The sequence below is a fragment of the Lepidochelys kempii genome, chromosome 3 (assembly GCF_965140285.1).
Source record: "Lepidochelys kempii isolate rLepKem1 chromosome 3, rLepKem1.hap1, whole genome shotgun sequence".
Lineage (NCBI taxonomy): Eukaryota > Metazoa > Chordata > Testudines > Cheloniidae > Lepidochelys > Lepidochelys kempii.
Genome location: NC_136382.1, coordinates 77,561,618 through 77,585,791, shown reverse-complemented (window position 1 = coordinate 77,585,791; position 24,174 = coordinate 77,561,618). Strand labels below are relative to the sequence as shown.

Genomic DNA, 24,174 nt, shown 5'->3' with positions numbered 1-24,174 from the left:
AATGTCATCAATATAGCAAGAAGCCCTTGAGGAATTCCACCATGATTTCAACAATTTCCATCCCACCATCAACCTCAGCCTGGTCCAGTCTACACAAGAGATCCACTTCCTGGACACTACAGTGCTAATAAACAATGGTCACATAAACACCACCCTATACCGGAAACCTACTGACCGCTATTCCTACCTACATGCCTCCAGCTTTCACCCTGACCACACCACACGATCCATCGTCTACAGCCAAGCTCTGCGATACAACCGCATTTGCTCCAACCCCTCAGACAGAGACAAACACCTACAAGATCTCTATCAAGCATTCTTACAACTACAATACCCACCTGCGGAAGTGAAGAAACAGATTGATAGAGCCAGAAGAGTTCCCAGAAGTCATCTACTACAGGACAGGCCTAACAAAGAAAATAACAGAACGCCACTAGCCGTCACCTTCAGCCCCCAACTAAAACCCCTCCAACGCATTATTAAGGATCTACAACCTATCCTGAAGGATGACCCAACACTCTCACAAATCTTGGGAGACAGGCCAGTCCTTGCCTACAGACAGCCCTCCAACCTGAAGTAAATACTCACCAACAACCACATACCACACAACAGAACCACTAACCCAGGAACCTATCCTTGCAACAAAGCCCGTTGCCAACTGTGCCCACATATCTATTCAGGGGACACCATCAAAGGGCCTAATAACATCAGCCACACTATCAGAGGCTCGTTCACCTGCACATCCACCAACGTGATATATGACATCATGTGCCAGCAATGCCCCTCTGCCATGTACATTGGTCAAACTGGACAATCTCTACGTAAAAGAATAAATGGACACAAATCAGATGTTAAGAATTATAACATTCATAAACCAGTCGGAGAACACTTCAATCTCTCTGGTCACACAATCACAGACATGAAGGTCGCTATCTTACAACAAAAAAACTTCAAATCCAGACTCCAGCGAGAAACTGCTGAATTGGAATTCATTTGCAAATTGGATACTATTAATTTAGGCTTAAATAGAGACTGGGAGTGGCTAAGTCATTATGCAAGGTAGCCTATTTCCCCTTCTTTTTTTCTACCCCCTCCCTCCCCCCGACGTTCTGGTTAAACTTGGATTTATGCTGGAAATGGCCCACCTTGATTATCATGCACATTGTAAGGAGAGTGGTCAGTTTGGATGAGCTATTGCCAGCAGGAGAGTGAGTTTGTGTGTGTGGTTTTTGGAGGGGGGTGAGGGGGTGAGAAAACCTGGATTTGTGCTGGAAATGGCCCACCTTGATTATCATACACATTTTAAAGAGAGTGGTCACTTTGGATGGGCTATTACCAGCAGGAGAGTGAGTTTGTGTTGGGGGGGGGGGGCGGAGGGTGAGAAAACCTGGATTTGTGCTGGAAATGGCCCAACTTGATGAACACTTTAGATAAGCTATTACCAGCAGGAGAGTGTGGTGGGAGGAGGTATTGTTTCATGGTCTCTGTGTATATAATGTCTTCTGCAGTTTCCACAGTATGCATCCGATGAAGTGAGCTATAGCTCACGAAAGCTCATGCTCAAATAAATTGGTTAGTCTCTAAGGTGCCACAAGTACTCCTTTTCTTTTTGTCAGTGCATAGGCACAAAATGTAAGTGAAGGATGGATTTAAATCCTCAACACATTTAGTTGCAATGCATCCATTGCTAGCAATATATGCTGAATTGGGAAATTCTGGTATCCGGCAGGGATGGATTCGCTCTGAATTTTTTCTTTTCTGACAGCTATTAGGAGCCATTCTCCAGCCAAGCCTGTTCTTGTGTTTGTTTCATCCAGACGTCAGACTAGACTCACTGCCCTAGAGTTGATTGCTTTCCTGGCTACTGAGGATGATCCAAAGCAATGGCTGAAAATGGATGAAAGAGAGGTACATAAATATAATGTGTTTTAGTTGTGTGTTTTTATTTCATTTTTCAATATCAATTTGAAAAGAAAGTAAACCTAGAACACAGTAGTTTTCCTTGACTTTTTTTTTTTTGGGGGGGGGGCAGGTAGGGCCAAATCTTGAAAACAGTTCCACATATGCTTAATTTTAAGCATGTGAGCATCCCACTGACTTCAGCGTTAAGCACATGCATAAATCTTTGCAGGGTCAGGGGCTTATGTAAGCTCTTTTATTTTTATTTATTTTATGTTAGTAGTAGCAGTAGTACAGTTGAGATCAGGACCACATCGCACTAGGCATTGTACATACAAATGAATTTAATTCCATCCTTGAAATTGAGTTTGCTCGTGAAATTCATTCAAAGCAAACTCTGTGAAATTCAATACTTTGCCATTTACGCTGTTGTGAATTTTCTATAAATAAATAAATAAAATAGTGATTTACATAATGCCTTAATTATTATCTTTAATTTTAATTATTATCCTTAGTTACATGTTCCACTGGACCCCTACCTCATTCAGTGCACAGGATGGACGATGATCAGTTAATGAGTAGCCATTCAATATTTTGTTTTATTCTCATTGTTCAGTAAATGGCCCCACACCTTAATTACTACACACTATTCAAATCCAGTTCTGAAAGCAGAATTATTAATTTCCTCGTGGGCTTTTCTATGGCACTTCTCACTATAGTATCCAAGTGCTTCACAAGCAAACATTAATTTAATTTATCTTCACAACACACGTGTGAAACAAGGGAGTGGTATTATCTCCATTTTACAAATGGGAACTGAGGCAGAGAGAAATTAATTTTGAGTGCCCAATTTGAGAGCCTAGGACCTGATTTTTCAGGGTACTTAGCATTTATATAGTATTTTTTATATTCAGAGCACAGTGCCCATTGGCTTAAGTTGTATCTGTGAGTGCTCAGCATTTCTGCAAATCAGACCCGGGGTCTCAGTGTGGGCACCCAGAAAATGAGGAACATACAATTAGTTGTGCCACTTGTGAAAAATTTTATTTAAGTCACTTACCTAGTATCACATAGGAACTCTTTGACAGAGACAGGGATAGAATCCCATTCTCCAGGGCAGCATTCAACAGCCTTAGCCCTGAGACAGTTCTCTCTCTTCCTGAATCCCCTCCCTACTTCATTCATTACACATCTGCCAACTTTTACAACAAATGAGGCAGGGTCCTACAGACAACTGCCTCCTTCAGTACATAGACATGATTCATTACCCTGAGGAATAGTATGTGATCATGTAATGAAAAACTATCATCATGCAGATGCACAGTCAGGGAGAAGGTCAACTTAAGGCGCTTCACCGAGCAACCTGAATGTTCTTTAAATATTTTTGTGTGTGTAGTTTCTCTGGTTTTTAAAAAACAGAAATTTCATCACATGACATCATATGGACACCTGCATCATCCGCAGGATTGGAACCTTTCGGTACACCACTCAGACCTCTGCCAGTTGAGCTAACAGAGTAAATGATAGCACTAATAGGCTGACACCTTCTTTGTGCACCTGCACTAGTAGGGATCAGACATACACTGGTCCAGTGGGTTTCACAGATATTTGCTGACAGCAGAGGAATGATGAGATTCAGGTATCTGATTTCCATTCCAGACTATGGAGAAGAGTGTGCTCTAGTTGGCCCAGACCCCTGTGCTTGTTCCATTCAAGCTTGACCCTCTTCTGTCTTATCCCACCAACCTGTCGCAGTCTCAGTGCTCCTCCTCCCAACTCCTTGTCCCAGTGTCACTCTCCTGGCCTATCCTGTCTCCATTCCTAAGGCTTCTCATCCCAGTCCTGGTTTCTTTGCCTCACCAGTCCTAGTGTTCCCCAGTCCCAATCTCCATGCCCAGCCAATCCTGATTCCCTCCTCCTGTCTCCTTGTCCAATCTGCCTGTCCCCTCCTCTCCCAGCCACCAGTTGTCCCCCACACATACCATTTTCCTTCCCCAGTGACTCCCAGACCCAGGCCCCTCACACAGTCTGTCTCCCCTCCCTCTTTGGCTTCTTGTTTGAATTTCCTTATCCAGCCAGTTCCCTGTCCTTATCCAGCCAGTTCCCACCACCAACTCTTCATCTGATCTCCCCACCACCAACTCTTCATCTGAATGTTCCTTCCCCTGCCAGCTGGTCCCTGTCACTCTCCCTCCCCACCATTCCCTCAGTATGGCTCCCAGTGCCTGTCTCTCACCTCAGCTCTCAGTCCCAGTTTTTTGCCCAACTGGTTCAAGTCTCCCCCACTCTCCAAATTCCAAGTCACAGTTTCTGTCTTCTACCACTCCCCTCCACCGAGGCTTCTTGTCCCATGCTACTTCTTTACCTTTCCCCAGTCTGCCTCTAGTCCTCTTTGTATCAGACTCAGGTGGCTTCTTCCGCCATGCTGCTTGGGTGCCACCACGGAGGTCACTAATAGCACAGGACGGACTCCCTTCTCTCAGTTCCAGTGCCAGGAGTCCGCCCTGGCCTGGTGTAGCTGGGAACATGGTTAGTTTCTCTGTGGTGATGACAGATGCACAGTCTGTTTAGCACGAGGAGCTGTGAAGGGGTGGAGGATGCTCAGTGAGGACAAAATCTTTGAAGATTATACCTGCTGAACTCAAAGCATGTGTCTATTCAGCAAAAGCTCTGCATGGGCTAGACTACCCAAGCTAGTCTGAATCTAGCTAGTGTAGATAACAGCATCAGTGAAGACAGTGCAGCACAGACTTCAGTGTGGACTAGCAAGCCAAGTAGTTCCTAGGGTCTATGCCAGTCTTGTACTGCGTGCACTTCTCTGTCTTCACTGCTGTTGCCCTAGCTGGATTCAAGCTAGCTGGAGTAGCCCATGTGCAGTTTTTGCAGTGCAGACTTACTCACAGTCTACTGAGCATGTGCAAACTGAGATTTTTTTCAAAGGTTTATAACATCCAAATCTGGGCAGATTTTCACTGGAATAGCGAAAGGCATCACCCTGACACAAAGGCCCCTCCCTCCCTTTCAAATTGCAGGTCACTGCCCAAACTGCAGGAATGCTAGAGCGTCTCGAGGAAAATGGCTCCAGAATTTTTTAACATGGGAAAAACAGTATATTTTAATAACATTATTCTTTGAGGTGGCTGAACTTTGTTGGCTGAAACATTCCAAAAATTTTCAGCCTTGGGCAAACACCTGACATGGAAAATTTTAGTCCATATTTTTAATGTTTGGCAAAGTTATAAGCAACTGAACACAGGGTCTTATAGTGGTAAGTGTTGGACAACCTTTATAGAATGTTATGTCAGCCTCACCCATCATAATTTAATACTGATTTAACAGTTGAGAAATTGACTACCGTAAGGGATTGGTAACAAAACATGAAGCATTACACTTCTATGTCACCAACTCAAATTCAGCCCATGTTAATGGTGACAAAGAGTTATTAGTATCTGGTAGCAGCTCTGTACAAAATTGTCTCCATGTCAGAAAAGCTACCACAACTGGCATTTTCATCCGTGTAAAACAGTCTTTGCAGTGAGGCCAAGGATTGTGAATACAGGTGATCTCTCTGTATTCACTTTGAAACCCATTTAATTCAGCCATTTGCTGGGGAACCTTGTGGACTGGCACTTCCCACACAGTACTTGTTGTCCAGGAGGAATAAAGAGCTATCATTCTGGCTCATTTCAGTGGTACTATATCCGTGTTGTTGAAGCTCTGCACAGCTGAAGAGGTTAGAGCAGGCGAGTGACCATTCTCCATTATACCATCCCTGCTGACCCCATAAATATCCAATCAGGCATTCAAATGGGTATTCATTCTGTTTAAAACAGTATTTAATTTACCCCAAGACCTCCATGGTTACCACTGATCAGCCACAGCAGAACTCTGCCTGTGGCAGCACAGGGATAGGGGGAATAAATGAGGCAGACATTCTTGTGGAATGGCTTCTGCCACCACAAACCAATAGGGTACTCCTCTCATGGTTCTTGGAGATTCATGGGGTTAGGAGATCACACCATCCAGAAGCTCTGTACAACCTCAAACTCCTAGCCCTTAAAGGAGCACTAAGCAGGAGACTCAACAATGAGAGTCATAAGAAGATTTCCTAGTTCTCTGGCTGCTCTTATTGTATTTTTTTTTCCTTTGGAAAGGAGCAATGTGGCCATTGTAACTACCTGAATTACCATTTGTCCTGGATGCTGGGAAATTTCCATTCAAACAGTTATCTACAAATCCCTATTGTATCTGCTTCTATTCTTTGCAACAAACTAGACATAAATCACAGGCAAATACTAATAACTTAGACAATATCTATTTCTTATTATTTTGTGTTTAGGCTAAAACAACTTCAAAAATTACCAGAAGGTCAGGTTTGCTAATCCAGTAAATTTAAATGACTAATGAGAGAGCCCCATCAGATAAGAGTTCACGCCATAATCCCTGGAATCAAGTTCTGCCAATCTTGACCAGTTGCTCAAAATGTAATTTGGACAGAAAAGTGTCATTTCCTGCATGTGGGAATAATTTGGTTCTGCCTGTACTGGGCAGAAATTATGAGATAGCGGGTGCCATCTACATTTCACTCCTTGGTTATAATGCGAAATAGGAATCTTAACTGCCTCCTAATAAAGTAATATCTAAAACACATCTACATTTGATCCTGCTTTTCTGCACCTGATGATTAACTCACTGAACTGCAACTTTTGTATGGTTTGTGTTACAACCTTAACTTTAGTTTAGACCAGCATAACAATTCCATTTCACTAGAAGACAGTAAGCAAGACAGCAACACAAAAGGCTTAGCTCAGTGCTCCTGCACTATTTGTGCCAGCTTCCTGCTCTTTGAGGAAGCAGTGAGATTACCTGAAGTTTACACAAGAGAAAGAAGAACAAAGAAGAAATTCACTCACAAGTAGAACATGTTATTGGCCCTAAATGGTTTGTATCTGATTACCTTGATATACTCCCTCTGAGTGCAGTTGGAGTCACTGAAGACACTTGAATTAAAACATCATCTTTCATAAACAAGAGGGACCTAGTTGAAGAATTATCTAAGTATCTTTGACTTTGAAACTTGCTCCTGACCCGTTGGCCTATCAGGGCCAAAATTTCTCTGCATGCTCTGAACCCATCTCCTTGGCTTTTAAATAAGGGGTGGACGGGAGATTGGCAGAGTTTGGGTCTAGCGTATTATCCTCCTATTCACTGTTGGACATTTATTTGCATTTTAGTTTATGCAGTGGGTGCTTGGAGCACAGAATAGTCATTTATCTATATTTTGTTTTTAATTTAAGTATATAAATATTGTCAGTGACTGTGGGCTTGCCCTATATTTTTACATCTAACCACCAGAACACAGAAGGCAAACGTTGTGTGTTATATGTTACAAAGAAAGTTTCGCAAAGTGACTTGAGATTGGTGGTGATCTTAAATGAGAGCAAAAATGCAAACAAGCTCTATTGTGATTTATTTTTTATAAATTTGGATCAACAAATTTTTTTGAAATTGAGCAAGATTAATCTGTAGTTTTGGTCTGGTATAAAGACATGCTGGGTTAGTCTAAAACTAATGCTTAGAGCAAAACAAATCCATCTTGTAACATTTTTGTGGATTTAGGTTTTTTTACTTGAGAATTCTAACAACTTCAAATTTAGACTGAAAGCAAACCCAGATTAGTGGAATTAGGCAAAATACTATCCAAACTGCCATAACTTTTTTCTGAGTATTAAACAAAGCTAGAACTGGCAGATGAGCTGGCAAACACTAAGCCTTACTCAGCTGTTTTTCATAATTCCATCTATAAGAACAGACTACATAAAAAAATAAATTGTTGTCCACTGGCTGAAAGACTGTCAGTTTTTTGTGTTTATACATAGGCTTGGAAGGATTAGGGGTTTTTTTGGTAATGGTTGGTAAATATAAATTTCGCTTCACGCCCACAAACTGCCCAAAAAAAGTTTTCATCAGTAATAATCAAAATTTATAGATAGGCAAAGTAAGAAAAATGCTGCATGAAAACTTATTACAGTTTGATTCAAGAATATTTACTTTGTATATTTTGACGTGATATTGACAGTTTGTCTTTTCATGATTGTAAAGCTTTAACTTTTTGAATCTCAAAGTCTATTGTCATTAAGTAATTATTGTATAACCTGCCCTAATTTCCAACTACTGTGAAAACTTAAATTGATAAAATAAATAATGCTTTAGATACATCATTTTGCACAACTGTGAAAATTTAAATTGATCGAAATAGAGAAAATGCTTTAAAATAAACCTTGATATTCTCTGCCAATTTTTTTTTTTAAATTGAATTCCACCAAGCCTATTTATGCATTGCCAAACTGTTGTTTCTGTAGTAGCTGCTTGCCATCTAATAGCTTTATTTTCAATGAATTTGCAGTTGGTGCAAGTGAAGTATCTTGTGAGATTTAACAGGAGAGTATTAAGTGGGGGAAATATAAACTACCCATTTATGTAAACAATTGACATCTTCAAGCTTTACCCTAGACTTTAGTGGTTTTCTTTTGTCTTCAGCTGGATAGAAAATCTTATTTGTATAATATTTACTTTAAAAAATACAAGAGCACTCTCAGAAAACTCCTGGATTAGTTTTGTTTACTGATGTCATTGGTGCTGCTACATCAGAGCTAAATACTGGGTTCCATTTGCCAGTCAATAAACCCCATAAGACTGCTTAAACTGGCTCCACACCAGTCTGATCAGTTGCAGGGCTCTCTTGCCTGGAATACAAGGGAGACTGAGACTCTGTGCCTGTTCCATAGACAGGAAGCAGTGAGAGCCTCACCTCCATTACCAGCTGGTGCCCCTCTGTGTACTTAACAATGGGTCCACAGGAAGTGGCTGCACTCACTCGGGCATAGCTTCTTTTGAATGGAGAAGGTGCGGGGGTGGGGGTTCTTCATCTTTGTGAGGCTGAGAAAAATACAGATTTGTTTTCTGGATCTATGGCTGCAATACGCTGTGTAAGAGCTAGGTATTTTAATTCCTGGTGATGAGGGGGCGTCCAGAATGGGCCACTGGGAGATCAAAGCCTCCTTCTCACTCTGCCCTCCTTGGATAGCCATGAGGTGATACACTGCCTCGCTAACAGCTCTGCTTTGTACCTGTCAGCCAGGAGTGAATTGTTCAAGCTGATGGCCCATTCACTCCTTTTAACTACATAGGAAGTAACCCCACCTTTGAGATTTTAAAAGAGATGCTGCCACCTCAAGGTCCCAGTTTACCATATACAGCACTAGGACTGGGTGGCACCATGGATTGTGACCCAAGGAGGAAGTGGGATTAGGTAACTGCTTGGGGGATGGAGGGAAGGCATGGGGAAGGAACCAACCCTTTCCCCCTCCTCCAAATTGTGCTCACTTCTGTGGATGTGTGGCTGTGGAGTGGAGCAGTGCTGCTGTTTCCATACTGCAGAAATTATTAGAACCAATTTGTATCCCTTAATTTTGTTAGCTCTTCTTTTCTTTTCCTTTTCTGTCATGTTTGTATTGCTTTTTGTCTTAAGGACAAAATAGAAAATTAAAACTAATTAAGAAAGTGCTACATATTATTATTGAGCTACAATATAATTAGATAGTGCTTACCTAGCAAAAGAGAGTGAATTTAATACTTTCTAGGATTTAATCCGGCCCTCCCTTGCCAGACTTTTGAATTTCTTCTCATATTTAAACGTAATGGGGAAACAAATCAACTACCAATGTACACCATTTGAACTACAACCACAATAATTTTCGCATAATATATTCATCATTTTAGTGTCTTGCATTTTGTTAAGATTATTCATTATGAAACCTTTGGATACTACTAAGTTACCAAACACAAACATACCTTCTGTAAATTATGATCTTTAATAATATTCATACAGGGCCACATCCAACTCCCACTTAGGTCAGTAGAAAGACTCCTCCTATTGATTTCAATGGGAATTCGATCAGGCCCACAACGACCTCTGAATTCAGAAAGAGAGAAACTGTGTGTGAGAGAGATAATTGTATGGTTATGTATATGGCATCTGTGTGAGAAAATTATGTGTATGTATACTGGGGGGGGGGGCAATATGTATACATATATATGAAAAAAAATAGGAGACCTAAAAGGACATTTGGCTTTTCTACCTCTCACCCTTAAATCAAAAAACCCATTGCCTCCTCATAGACTCATAGATTTTAAGGTCAGAAGGGACCATCATAATCATCTAGTCTGACCTCCTGCACATTGCAGGCCCCAGAACTTCATCCACCCACTCCTGTGACAGACCCCTAAACTCTGGCTGAGTTATTGAAGCCCTCAAATCACGGTTGTGGGGGGAACAGCATATTTTTGTTTTGGAATACTATCACATATGAATACCTGGTCCTAAATAATAATAAGGGAACTTGATTGTATGTCTTTAGCAATTATCAAGAATGATCTCCAAATGTTTTTCGTTATTGAAGTTTAACTTACTTCTACAAGATGTTGTTTTTATGACACAAAAGTGTGTCATAAAAAATTAACATTTAGGTATAACAAGGAGATGTTTTTTATTTCATTTAACATCTGTAGCAGATGTGAAATATGTAATTATTTTTGTAAAAGACTTCATAACTTTCATGATTCTTTTGTTTGGCACATCTTTCTTTTATTGGGCATTTTAGACAATTGATAAGCATTATTCAGTGGCATATGGTCTGAGTCTGACGTGCTTTGAAAAGTGTACAGAGTACTAATAATGAGGATTCTGTGAAAATGGGAAAACCAGCACAACAGATATGCTTTGAGAAAGTATGGGGTTTTAGCATCTTGAAACAATATATCACACTCAAAGGGACAGAATTGGGCTGCACAATCTGTTAGCTCATTCTTGTCCAATCTGGTCTCCTCCTTTCTTTTGGAGCCAGCATTGTCATCAACTTGCTGAATTATACTCTGACTGGAATGTATTTCAGGCACAGAGTAATGTATCTACTTAAATGGAATCCTATCTTTCTACAAAAGCTTTTTAAGTATAATAAATTTTAAAATATAAAAAACAGTTCTATTAACTTAAAGTAAATGGTTCAACAGTTTACATATGTGCAGGAACAGAAAATGACTACTTACTTGTTTCAAAAAAATCTAGCATGTCTCGAGAAAAGTTTATTTCTGCCATTTATAATCTTCCTTTTTTTTTCTTTTTTTTTTTTTGGTAATTAATATTTTGCAATGATTACAGACTCCACTTCAGATTTCAGAGGTGTTTATTAACAGCTAGCTTCTTAATCAAGCGATATTATGGGGAAGAATGGGAGGGGTTTTGTTCATATTTCAAAAATCTATGCAAGTTAGCCCAGGTTACCCAGCATGAGCCCAATTCTGTTCTCATTGGAATCCAGAGAAAAATTCCCCTTGACTTCAATTGGGGCAGGTTTGAGCCCTAAATTAGTTTAATATTAACATATGTTAATATGTGTACATATACACATACCCCAATTTCAATGAAATTTAGATTTCCTTATAGCCATGTTTCTGTATTTAGAATGTTCTTTTTTCTATATCAAGAGTTTAAAAAGATATGTATTACTTTTTTAAACTTTAAGAAGGATGATTACATTTATATTCAAATATATTAAAATATATAGTAAAATGTAGAATGATGTGGAAACTTTGATGCGTCTTACAGTATGTCATGTTGGTGTTAGTATATTTTTTCTGATTGAGTAAAAACTATTAAATGTAATATTTACCTTATTATGTAGAGATATTTAATACTTATGCAATAAATAGGCATAGGGAAAGTATGCTTTAAAATAAATTGTCATCAGAATTTTAAGCCCTGAATTGTGCTATGGGTAGAAATAGTTTTGTTTATTATATTGATTTATGTAAAAGTAAGGGGGTGAGCTAGCAGTGACTAGGATTCTCTGCTGCTAGAATGACAGGATAGTAATGCATGTGCCAGCTCTCCTATAAGGGTTCTTTAGTTTTTCTGCGGTAAATTACACTGCTTTGCATGTATGAGTAACATCACCACAGGACGCTGCTGTAATACAAGTCAGGAGAAGAAAAAGGTAACCACCGCAGATTGCAAAAAGCAAGAACAACAACTCTGAATAAATTCCCGGCAGTGTGAATTTGGGATATTTTATGCTGGGAAGTACATGACCAAAAGGAATAGTACAGGTTCTCAGCTGAAAATAACTACATTGTAAAACTGTTATTGCTGAAGAAATATTCTGATTGGGTGTAGACCAGGGGTCTCAAACTCAAATGACCCTGAGGGCTGCATCACTGACACCCCACCCTTGCTGCCCCGTCCCCGCCCCCACCCCTTCCATGAGGCCCTGCCCCGCCTCTTCCCTCCCCTTCCCCAAAGTCCCCACCCCAATACCGCCCCTTCCCTGCCCCCAGGAGGAGCAGGAGGGGTGTGGGGTGTGACGGGGGCTCAGGGCAAGGACTTGAGGTGCAGGAGGGGTGCAGGGTGCGGCAGAGGGCTCAGGGCAGGGAATTGGGGTGTGGGGTGCAGGAAGGGTGAGGCATGCAGGGTGTGGTGGGGGCTCTGGGCAGGGAGTTGGGGTGCAGGAGGGGTGTGGGGTGTGGCAGGGGGTGGACAGGGAGTTGGGGTGCGGGGTGCAGGAGGGGTTCAGGGGCGGGCTCTGGCCCAGCACCACTTACCTAGAGCGTCTCCGGGGTGGCAGCGGCGCGCGCCAGGGCAGACTCATTCCCTGGCCCTTCACTGCTCTACTCTGCTCCAGGAAGCAGCCGGAACCACGTCCCTGGGGGTTGAGGGGAACACACTGCTCCGTGTGCAGCTCTTGCTGCTCCTACAGATACCTCCCCCGAAGCTCCCATTGGCCATGGTTCCCCATTCCCAGCCAATGGGAGCTGCTGGGGGCAGTGCCTGGAAGCAAGAGTAACGCACAGAGCCCTCTTCCACCGCCACTGGGGACACAAGGGTATGGTTCCAGCCGCCACGGGGTAGGCAGAGGGGCGTGCGGGGGCCGGGGGGGGGCATGGGGAGCTTGGTGGGCCGCGTGTTTGAGACCTCTGGTATAGACATTATAATCAGCCAATTTAATCCCTGTTCTTCATGGAAGAAAAAGATGCCCAGATTATGTGTTAACCTGGTATCATAATATAATGTTCATATTAACTAAGAAATAAATGTCATTCGATTAATAAAAGAAAATAAATCAGTCCAAAGCACATAGTTATCATGAGATAATTGTACTAGGAGCCAAAACTTTAATGATATTTTAGGAAATTGGAATCTCTATTACTTCCATCATTGCTAAAGTAACTAACACTTCAACTAAAACTCCTTTTAAAATTATTTGAAATGCATTGCTGTGCTGGCCAAACTAGATTGTCTAAGTAGGTCAAATATATCAATATTCTATAAAGTATATTTTTATTCTCAGACCTTTGTAGAACTTATTTTTTAAAAGTGATGTGTTTTCTATCACGTTAGGAGGAGTCTGTGGAACTACATTATATGTGTTTGCTAGATATCCAAATCATTTTATTTGCCTTAAGAATATAATAAAGATTAAATCCCAGAAAACAGTTTTCAAAAAAATTAATGTTCTGAGCATCAGAAACAGAACATTTGAAAGGCTTTGAAGCAGTGATTATTAATATAACTAATGGACGGCTGCAATTGTCAGAATTTCACCACAATATTTTAAATGATGTAGATTTTTTTTATTAATTTTCTCAATATGATGTATATATTCACCAGATGTTGTATTGTATTGTTTCACTTGTCCTTTGTTTTGTTTTATTTGTTTGTAGAGAAAGACACTAAGTGACTATGTCATCTAGTGTTTACAATTAACAATGTTACAATAATCTGTGGTATAATATTGTTGATGGTACTCATGGTGGCATCAAGAAACCATTGACTAGTGACTAGGTTTAAAAGCCACTGGCTATAATTGTATTAAAACAACACGAAACAATAAATAGCATTAGCAATAAAATAATGGAACAAATATTTAGGGACAAATCAATAAGCATTTTGGACCAGAATGTGAAGCCTTTGCTTATATTGATGAGCTGTTACTCATAAGAGTAATCCCAGTGAAGTAAGTAGGCTCATTCATGTATTTAATTAATCATCTAGGCAAGTAAGGGGTTCACAATCTAGCCCTAGAGGTTAATGGAATCGTGAGCAGTAAGCAGCGTGAATTTGTATACAATAAATCTGTCCAGAGAAACCTGATCTTTTTTTTTTTTTTGACTAAAATTGCAAAATCGTTGAATAAAAGAAAAGTAGTAGCTGCAGTGTGCTTGGATTTACTGTAGGATTTGGTACCATAAATTACAAAATCTCATTTGAAACATTAGTTGAATTGGACTGGATAGGAACATACGAATTGGAAACTGACCATTGAAAATGGCTAATATAGCGAAATAAATGGTGTAAATGACAATTTATTGAGTTGAGGGAGCATGTCTAAATGGATTACTTAGGATCTGAGTTAGACCCAGTTTTATTTTCATCATAATTAATAATTATGTTCTGAATTCATTCTGAATAATAATAATAATTCGTTCTGAATAATTCGTTCTGAAATAATTAGTTCTGAAAGACGAAGTAAGCAGCACCCCGAGTACAGGGCTTGAAAGGGTTGTCTTTCTGATACTGGCACTTATAATTGAAAACTGTGCCAGGCAGACATGGGCACATACCAGACAGACCAGGATTCTTTCAGCATTCTCTCTGGGAATATAGACAATGCATAGCAAATTGTGGTTGCTGATAGAAAACAGGTAATTTATCAATAACAAGAAAGCTAAAATGTTAAAAACTTCTCAGAAGAATATTTAGTACTGTTCTAAATCACATAACCATCCTCTATGTTTCAGATGAATGATGTTATAGTGACAGTAAGAGATTCTAATCTGAAGCTGACTCTTGCATTTGGAATAGGCATGCACCATGCTGGCCTACATGAAAGAGACAGAAAAACTGTGGAAGAACTATTTGTGAATTGCAAAATTCAGGTAAATTTGTGTTTTTAATAATACCAAAATGAGATTTATATGCAGTTTTAAAAGTTGTGTCTTTGTTACATTAATCTTTCTTTCTGTTTTAGGTTCTTATTGCCACAAGCACATTAGCCTGGGGTGTAAATTTTCCAGCTCATTTAGTAATTGTTAAGGGAACAGAATTTTATGATGGAAAAACAAGGCGTTATGTGGATTATCCCATTACAGGTATTCACGTTAATCATACAGATTCTTAATTGCTGAAATGCATTTCAAGCATATGCAAATATGAACTTGAATAATTTATAGTTTTAGGAACTGAACCTATAAAAATCTATAATGGACACATGTTGGGATAGATTATTCGTTGTGTTTTTGTTGTATAACTGTGATTCATGAGAGAACTTGTTAAAGGTTTTTCATATATTCGTTTTTCCTTTTGTGGAAACCTTTCTCTTGCAAAACTACTGAGTTGGTATCCTCCTAAGAGGCCATTTAAAAAAAAAAAAACTAAAAGCAAAGGACAGTTTTAACATGTACAGTACACTTTAAAGGAACACTGTAAAATCAAATTTGGCCTGCAAATAAATTATATAAAATAAGTTTTTTAAAAAAGTGTGAAAAGTAAATTGCTTCCATGAGTTTATTTTGTTAATATCCACTCGAAAAAGGTTTTTAAACAACTATGCATTCCTCTGCAGTGTTTGCGGTCGAAACATTGCAGCACTCTTAATGCATGAGAATCTGAAATTCCAATTGACTAATCTTGACTATAAACAAACTAATATAATTTTATTGGCCAAACTCAGTGAAGCTAAAAAGTAAACAAAAGCATAAATAGTGAAAGCTAAATAAACTGTATTGCAACCATTTTAGAAAGCTCCAGAGAAGTAAGACAGGAACAACTTTGAAAAGTTCAGACAAGGGAGAACATTAATTTGAATGGTGCTAAGCTTGGAGAGCCAGGACTAGCTAAAATTATTACAGGTTTCCTAGTCCATTTTATCTGTTATACTAAAGAAAGATAGTTTGATTTTAAACTATCTGAAGCTTGGCCAGAAAAATGCATTCCTGGGAATAATCTAAATGTTATTTGTAACATAGGTGGAGATTGGTTTCTTTTAACCAAGCAGTGTCACTTTGATAGAAGACAGTTGGAACTCAATACATTATAGAGGATGCCCATCCAACTAGTCCATCGTAGAGCTTAATTTAGTGTTAATGCTCTACACTCTTATGCAGGAAACTTTGGATCAATTTCCAGGCAAAGTCTCTTGCTTCTGAGTTCTGGCATGACCTGGGAGTACAGCTATAGCAGCATGCTTAACACTTTTGAGAGTCCTTTGTATCATTCTTTGGCTGCTCTAACAAAAGTACTAACAGTCTCCGGATAAGAACATATCTAGCCCTCCTCAGCTGTAAGAATAGTGATACCTCTCTTTAATACTAGTTGTGAAGAATGAGCAAGAAAGAACCCAATTTGTCTTTCAGCTCCCTAGCTGAGTCTGAAGGACTGGAAGTTAGAAAACCCTTTTTTTTAAGTAAATAAATAAATTAAACAAAATCAATATGGAATCAGTGAGGCACAATAAACACAGAGCCCCATTATGCTTTTTTTATAGACTTGCCTTTCAGAGTATAGCTGCACACTTAAGTTTATTGTGAGTGGATTCTCGAATAGGCTTTGGGTATTGTGGGTCTGTTGATTCTTGAATGAGCTTTCAAGGGAAATGCCACATTCTGTACCAGTAGCATTTTCCCCCTTTTTTGATAGATTTAATTTTCCTGTCTGTAATTTCACAGAAAATTATGGTATGGAAAAGGCTAGTTTTAAAAAGATCTAATAATGCTTTCATGTGGTCTGGTTTGAAAAGGTATTTTTTGTTGCTGTTTTAACTTTCTATAAAATAGTGTTCAGGGTATTTGTGAGTTGTGGGGAAAGGGATTGATGAGCAGTTTGATGAGCAGTGTGTTCTTTGCACTTAACACAAATTATCATATGTCCCTGGTCTTGTCTGCGATACAGGGTTTGTCTACACTACAAAGAAGAATCTGCATGACCAAGTCTCAGAGCCCAGGTTAATTGACTCGGGCTCACGGGACTTAGGCTGCAGGGCTAAAAATAACAGTGTAGATGTTTGGGATCGGATTGGAGCCTGGAGTCTATGAACCTCCTCCCTTGCTGGGTTTCAGAGCATGGGCTCCCACCCAAGCCTGAACGTCTGCACTACTATTTTTAGCCCCGTGAGCCCAAGTTGGTTGATCTTTGCTTTGAGACTTGGTGCAGTGCGTTTTTTCTTTTCATTGTAGACATATCCACAGAGCCTTTGCTGGCATAGCTTTGCCAGCAGAGCCCCCTAAGGAGATTGAACATATTCTATCAGAAGGAGGTTTTTTCTACCAGCATAGCAATACCACGTCCATCAATGACATTAGTTATGCTGACAAAAGCACTCTTATGTCTGCATAGTTGCATCTACACCAGCAGCTCTGTCCGCTGAGTCCACGCTCCTAGCCAGCCGCTATAGTTACGCCAGGAAAACTTTGTAATGTAGACCAACCCCCTGTCTCGCTTTCAGTTCTGCCCTTAGGATTGCCTGTTTGACTTTTGTTTAACATCTCATAGGAGCATGGCACAAATTCAGATGTGGTATAAACTGATTCATCTCCATTCAAGTTACCTGCCTATTCTAGGACTTAATTTGGTGCCTAGTGTACAATTCAGGGCAGAATGAGGTCCTTCAATTTTACTTACTCATAGGCCCATAGTTTGAAAATAATAGCAGTGCCTAAGTTCACATCTGAATTTAAGCATGGCTGGAAAGAGTACAAATCAGAGGTTATGAGGTGGGCCAATCTCTGATACAAGACGTTCACTCAGCCAGTTAGATTGCTTTTGACATTTCAATAGTTTAATCCAGTAGTTAAGAACAGTCCAGGCAGTGTATAGTCAGTAAAGAAAATGTTGGGTTTGGCTAGCTCTCCAGTGGATATTGGCAAAAATCATTTCCTGACGCCTTTTGGTAAATTTCATATGCACTATCGTACACTATTTTAATGCACTATCAAATAGCAGGAAATATTTCATCATTCTCCCTTGTAGGCATCTATTCATAAATACCATTTGGGAATCTATTTCTTTTTATAGTTGAACATCAGTCTTTAACAATGAACAAACTGCGTAAAGATTATTGTTGTCGTTTATATAGCTCATAGAGACTACAGAACAGAAAATATAGAAAAGGTAAACAGTAATTCATGCTTGAAAATTATTTTCTGGTTTCATTTATATTATTCATATCGAGATAAAAGCTAGAGGCCCCAAACAAAGCTCATGGCTCTATTGGATGTGATGTAATACAACTCAATAAAATAAAATCAGTGTTTGCTCTTGAGAACTCGCAATCTTAGCTAGTACGGAGACCCAAACAAATGGATAAACAAACATAGAGAGTGGGGTGGGGTAGGGGACAAGGTAACAACAAAGACAGGTGTGTTTGTATAATTTGGTAACCTTAGTGCTCATAGCAGTCACAACTGGGCACCAGCCCAACCTGTATCCATCAGTGTGTTTTATAGACATCACAACAGAAGTGGATTTTAAGGACGTATTTGAGTCTTTTCATTTGAATGTTACTGTACCTGCTTGAATTCTTATCATAGGGGGAGCTAGTTGTGACCCCTGTATTTAGATTGTCTAATACTTTCCAGTATGAAGGATTCTTGTGATCTTTTCTTTAAGAAACAGCAACATCTCTATTGTTTGCAGTTCTTTGATAGTCCACAGGGAGAAATGCCTCAGATGATAGAAGATGCCTTTTCTTTTCCTGTGAAATTCCATTCAGATCTAGCTGAGTTGTAAAGTGTTAAAAATCACAATGTCCCTTCTCTCACTTGCATTCCTCACCACGTTTTTGGCAGCCTGACAAAACTACTGAATGTTCTAAAAACCCCACTGCTTGCCAGCACCAACTCACCAGCGGTAGAAGACGACAGGAGGAGCTACCAAGCAGCTGTAGTCGGAGCATGGGGAGGGGGAAAGCCAGAAAGCCCCCCCCCCCCCGCCCCAACCTAGCATATGCCCCCAGTGTTCTATTTCCCGGCATGAGGTCAGATATTCCTCCAACTTCCAGGATGAAGACACAGAGAGAATGAGCATTGAACTGGGCTCCCCTGTAAGACCCAGGGATCCACCGTCACAGCGCCCTTCTCACCTTTGGGCGTGGAGCAAGAGCACCCTCCACTCCTAGGGAGATGGGGGAAGCAACAGAGAGAACAAAATCAGGCTGTCTTCCATAATGTCCCCCACCATGCCTAGTATTTCACCCCAGCACCCCATCTATTCTGTGGGGACCCCACAAGAGGCAGGAGCTATCACCTCCTGGCAGGGGAAGAGACAGCTCTACCCAGGTACTTATCTGGCCCTATACATTATCATAATATTATAGGGCTTCGCAATCTTTAATGTGTTTATCCAAACAACACTGTCACACCCCCACGGCCCCCACTCAGGGGGTTCCCTGGGAAGGTAAATCAGCACTGTATGTTGCTAACGCTGTTGTAGGCATTGCAACGTATTCTGGGAAAGGTTAAAGGTGTGAGTGTGGGTGAAAAGTTCCTTTGCAGGTTGCAGAAAGGCCGAAGAGGGAGGGAAAGAAAGCAAAGAACAGGTTAACTCGACACCTCAGCTAGTGCCATCTGAAGATAAGACGCTGGCCCCGGTCCAAGGTCATGGCCTCGACAAGAAAATGGCAGTTACATTCACATCTAACCCAACCCCCCGCCAGCCATAAAAAGAGTAGAACTAAGCGGAGCAGAGCTGTAAAAATTACAGTAAAAATAAATAAAACGATAAAGGCCAACAGGAGGGAAAACAAAGTCTCTGGAGCCGGTGTGTTTTGAGAAAGCCGAGGAGGCCGCAGCGAGCCGGTTTTGGACTAGTACAAAGAGCACCAAAAACGGAAGACACCAAACAAGTACACCCCTGAGAGAACCCAAGACTTAAAAACCCTCCCGAGAACCACAACAAGTTATAAATCAACAGTGGACCCTAAACATCCTGTGCTCACAGGACAAAAAATCCTGTTCACCCCTCCCCCTCTTCTTATGTTACGCCCAGGCTTGACCAGCCTTGAACAGTGCGGGTGTGAGTATGAAAGTGGGTTAGGGCTTGGGCCACTAATGCTTTCTTCCTTCCTCTGAGTGACACTCCCCGCACCTGCCTAGCACTCTCCCCCTGGCCAGCACTCTGTTATTTTATTATTTTATCAATAAAGCTTTAAAACTCAGTTATGTGGTGTGCTCCATCATCTCCTCCCTAAAAATCCTGCGGCCTCAACCGAATCACCTGACGCCCCGGGCAGATTGGTAACATAAATCTGTCACAACACCCCTGTGAGGTCGGGAAGTGCTTTTATCTCTGTCTTACAGATGGGTAACTGAGGCACAGAGAAGCTAAGTGACGTGGCCCGGGTGTCACAGAGAGACTGCAGCAGAGCAGGGAATTAAACCCAGATGTCCCAAGGCCCAGGCTAGTACCCTAGCCACTGACCATCCTTTTTCACTATGTGTGGGAGGCTCCTCTGAGCACCCTTTAGATCAGTATGTGGTAACATTCCCCTATTCTGGCATGCTAATGTAGCTAGTCCTGAAGCTCAAATGATAGAAGTCTGTAGTTGTTCCCACAACTCTGGGAAATTACGTTAAAAAATGTTAACATAGATTTCATAGAATATCAGGGTTGGAAGGGACCTCAGGAGGTCATCTAGTCCAACCCCCGGCTCAAAGCAAGGTCAAGCCCCTAACTAAATCATCCCAGCCAGGGATTTGTCAAGCCTGACCTTAAAAACCTCTAAGGAAGGATAAAGAAAAGGAGTACTAGTGGCACCTTAGAGACTAACCAATTTATTTGAGCATAAGCTTTCGTGAGCTACAGCTCACTTCATCGGATGCATCCAATGAAGTGAGCTGTAGCTCACGAAAGCTTATGCCCAAATAAATTGGTTACGCATCTGATGAAGTGAGCTGTAGCTCATGAAAGCTTATGCTCTTATAAATTGGTTAGTCTCTAAGGTGCCACTAGTACTCCTTTTTTTTTTTGTGAATACAGGCTAACATGGCTGCTACTCTGAAACCTGTCATTAAGGAAGGAGAATCCACCACCTCCCTAGGTAACCCATTCCAGTGCTTCACCATCCTCCTAGTGAAAACGTTTTTCCTAATAGCCAACGTAAACCTCCTCCACTGCAACTTGAGACCATTACTCCTTGTTCTGTCATCTGGTACCACTGAGAACAGTCTAGCGCCATCCTCTTTGGACCCTCTTTCAGGTAGTTGAAAGCAGCAATCAAATCCCCCCCTCATTCTTCTCTTCCACAGACTAAACAGTCCCAATTCCCTCAGCCTCTCTTCATAAGTCATGTGCTCCAGCCCCCTAAGCATTTTTATTGCCCTCTGCTGGACTCTTTCCAATTTTTCCACATCCTTCTTGTGTGGGGCCCAAAACTGGACACAGTACTCCAGATGAGCCCTCACCATTGTCGAATAGAGGGGAACGATCACGTCCCTTGATATGCTGGCAATGCCCCTACTTTACAGCCCAAAATGCCGTGAGCCGTCTTGGCAACAACGGCACACTGTTAACCCATATCCAGCTTCTCCTCCACTGAAACCGCTAGGTCCTTTTCTACAGAACTGCTGCCTAGCCGCTTGGTCCCTCGTCTGCAGCAGTGCATGGGATTCTTCCATCCTAAATGCAGGACTCTGCACTTGTCCTTGTTGAACCGCCTCGGATTTCTTTTGGCCCAATCCTCTAATTTGTCTAGGTCCCTCTGTATCCTACTCCTTCCAGTTTAGTGTCATCTGCAAACTTGCAGAGGTTGCAATCCATGCCATCCTCCAGATCATTAATGAAGATATTGAACAAAACCAGCCCCAGGACCGACCCTTGGGGCACTCCGCTTGATACCAGCTGCCAGCTAGACATGGAGCCAGTGATCACTACGCTTTGAGCCTGACAATGTAGCCAGCTTTTTGTCCATCTTATAGTCCATTCATCCAGCTCATACTTCTTTAACTTGCTGGCAAGAATACTGTGGGAGCATTTGCAAAGTCATTTGCAATGTCAAATGCTGGAAAATTAGGAGCTGCTAAATCTATGGATGCCTGTGAGTCCTTAAATGAGCCCTCTTGTGCAAATTCATTATGGTCTTTAATTACATAAACACACAACTGTTTTTTCCCCCAGGACCTCTACCTCAGTCAGTGCACAGGTTGGATACACAAGCAGGCCAAATTACTATTGCACAGGCACCGTAAATCTAGCATTTTGTAACTTTGAAGTGCTTGTCTTTGCAACCCAAATAACATTCGTTACCATAGTTTTTCATGTGTAATTATTATTTGTATTTGAGGCCTCAGTAAGATTTCCATTGTGGTTGGTCCCTGCCACAAAGAATTTTCAATATGATTTTAGTCAAGATTTAGCCAGTGGGAGTAACAAACAAGGATGGGTAAATGGGTTATAGAGAAACAACATATCCTATACTGTAAATTATATTGAAATAAATGTATTTATTATCTGTTTTGTAGATGTACTTCAGATGATGGGACGTGCTGGTAGACCACAGTTTGATGACCAAGGCAAAGCTGTGATTTTAGTCCATGATATTAAGAAAGACTTCTACAAAAAGTTTCTTTATGAACCTTTTCCAGTTGAATCAAGGTGAAGTTTGACAGGGGAAAAAAACCAGATAAAAGTGCATACAGCAGTTGTGAAGTAGATGAAATGGGACATAGATGCATCAAAATATTGGGACCTCTAAAGACAGTAGTCCTTCCAAGTGTTTAGTGCATCCCTAGATCAATGTTACTCTGCTTCTGGGTGCTTTCTCAGATGAGGGAGAGGCTGTTTTGAAAGAGAATGTAGAATAATAATTTATGCTCTCGACAACTCCAACAGAAAATATGATCACAAAAGTGTTTAGTAGGAAGAAAAATCAGATAAAGCTTAATACTTTTCACATGGCATTTTCATACCATTCTAGACCTGTTAAAAGATACAGAGACATCAAGCTCAAAGGGAAATGTATCTTGTAAACAGTTGCTAATACTTCTTTCAAAGTGGGAGCTGCAAGATTTTTGAAAAATAGGAAAACAAAGCAATATTTTGGATTCTCTCCAAACCTCACTAGTTAATCCATGAGCTATCATTTGTTAGTCAATTCAATGTAAGTAAATATAATGGTAGCTAGTATAATCCCCTCTATCACAGAAAATCATGTACCCTTTTTTTCTTAAGAAACAGCTAGGGTTTATAAACCTTTAATCAATCAAACATTACCCTCAGATGTGCTTTGTTTCAAATACTTATATGCTCAGTGTTTGGCACACTAGGAAAAATGCATAGAAAAGTATTAAAAGGGTATTAAAATGCAAATTTTTTACCCAGACCATATGATTTTGGCAATAAATGAGGAAGCCTTTCTACGTGATTCCCAAGTAGTATCTCTAAAAATAGAAACATTCTCTTAATCAAATACACAAATGATGATCCTAATTTTTTCATTGAAATATTATAAATGTTCTTTGTGGTGCTATTTAATATAAACAGATAATATGCTGATAAATTTCCAGACAGACACTTAGATGTTGACCTTAATCTTATAAATCTCTGATTAGTTGAGACACATAGAATCATAGAATATCAGGGTTGGAAGGGACCCCAGAAGGTCATCTAGTCCAACCCCCTGCTCAAAGCAGGACCAATTCCCAGTTAAATCATCCCAGCCAGGGCTTTGTCAAGCCTGACCTTAAAAACCTCTAAGGAAGGAGATTCTACCACCTCCCTAGGTAACGCATTCCAGTGTTTCACCACCCTCTTAGTGAAAAAGTTTTTCCTAATATCCAATCTAAACCTCCCCCACTGCAACTTGAGACCATTACTCCTCGTTCTGTCATCTGCTACCATTGAGAACAGTCTAGAGCCATCCTCTTTGGAACCCCCTTTCAGGTAGTTGAAAGCAGCTATCAAATCCCCCCTCATTCTTCTCTTCTGCAGGCTAAACAATCCCAGCTCCCTCAGCCTCTCCTCATAACTCATGTGTTCCAGTCCCCTAATCATTTTTGTTGCCCTTCGCTGGACTCTCTCCAATTTATCCACATCCTTCTTGAAGTGTGGGGCCCAAAACTGGACACAGTACTCCAGATGAGGCCTCACCAATGTCGAATAGAGGGGAACGATCACGTCCCTCGATCTGCTCACTATGCCCCTACTTATACATCATTACATTATATATC

General features: G+C 40.7%; 1 protein-coding gene across 6 annotated transcripts in view; it reads left to right on the top strand.

Moving 5' to 3' along the window:
* ASCC3 (activating signal cointegrator 1 complex subunit 3) overlaps positions 1–24,174 on the top strand; it is a 508,218-nt gene that overhangs the window by 398,623 nt on the left and 85,421 nt on the right. For all 6 annotated transcript variants that reach the window (XM_073336864.2, XM_073336863.2, XM_073336867.2 and 3 more), the window contains 4 exons: positions 1,766–1,908; positions 14,755–14,892; positions 14,985–15,105; positions 22,468–22,600. In XM_073336864.2, the coding sequence (XP_073192965.2) occupies positions 1,766–1,908; positions 14,755–14,892; positions 14,985–15,105; positions 22,468–22,600 (535 nt within the window). The remainder of the gene's footprint in view (positions 1–1,765; positions 1,909–14,754; positions 14,893–14,984; positions 15,106–22,467; positions 22,601–24,174) is intronic.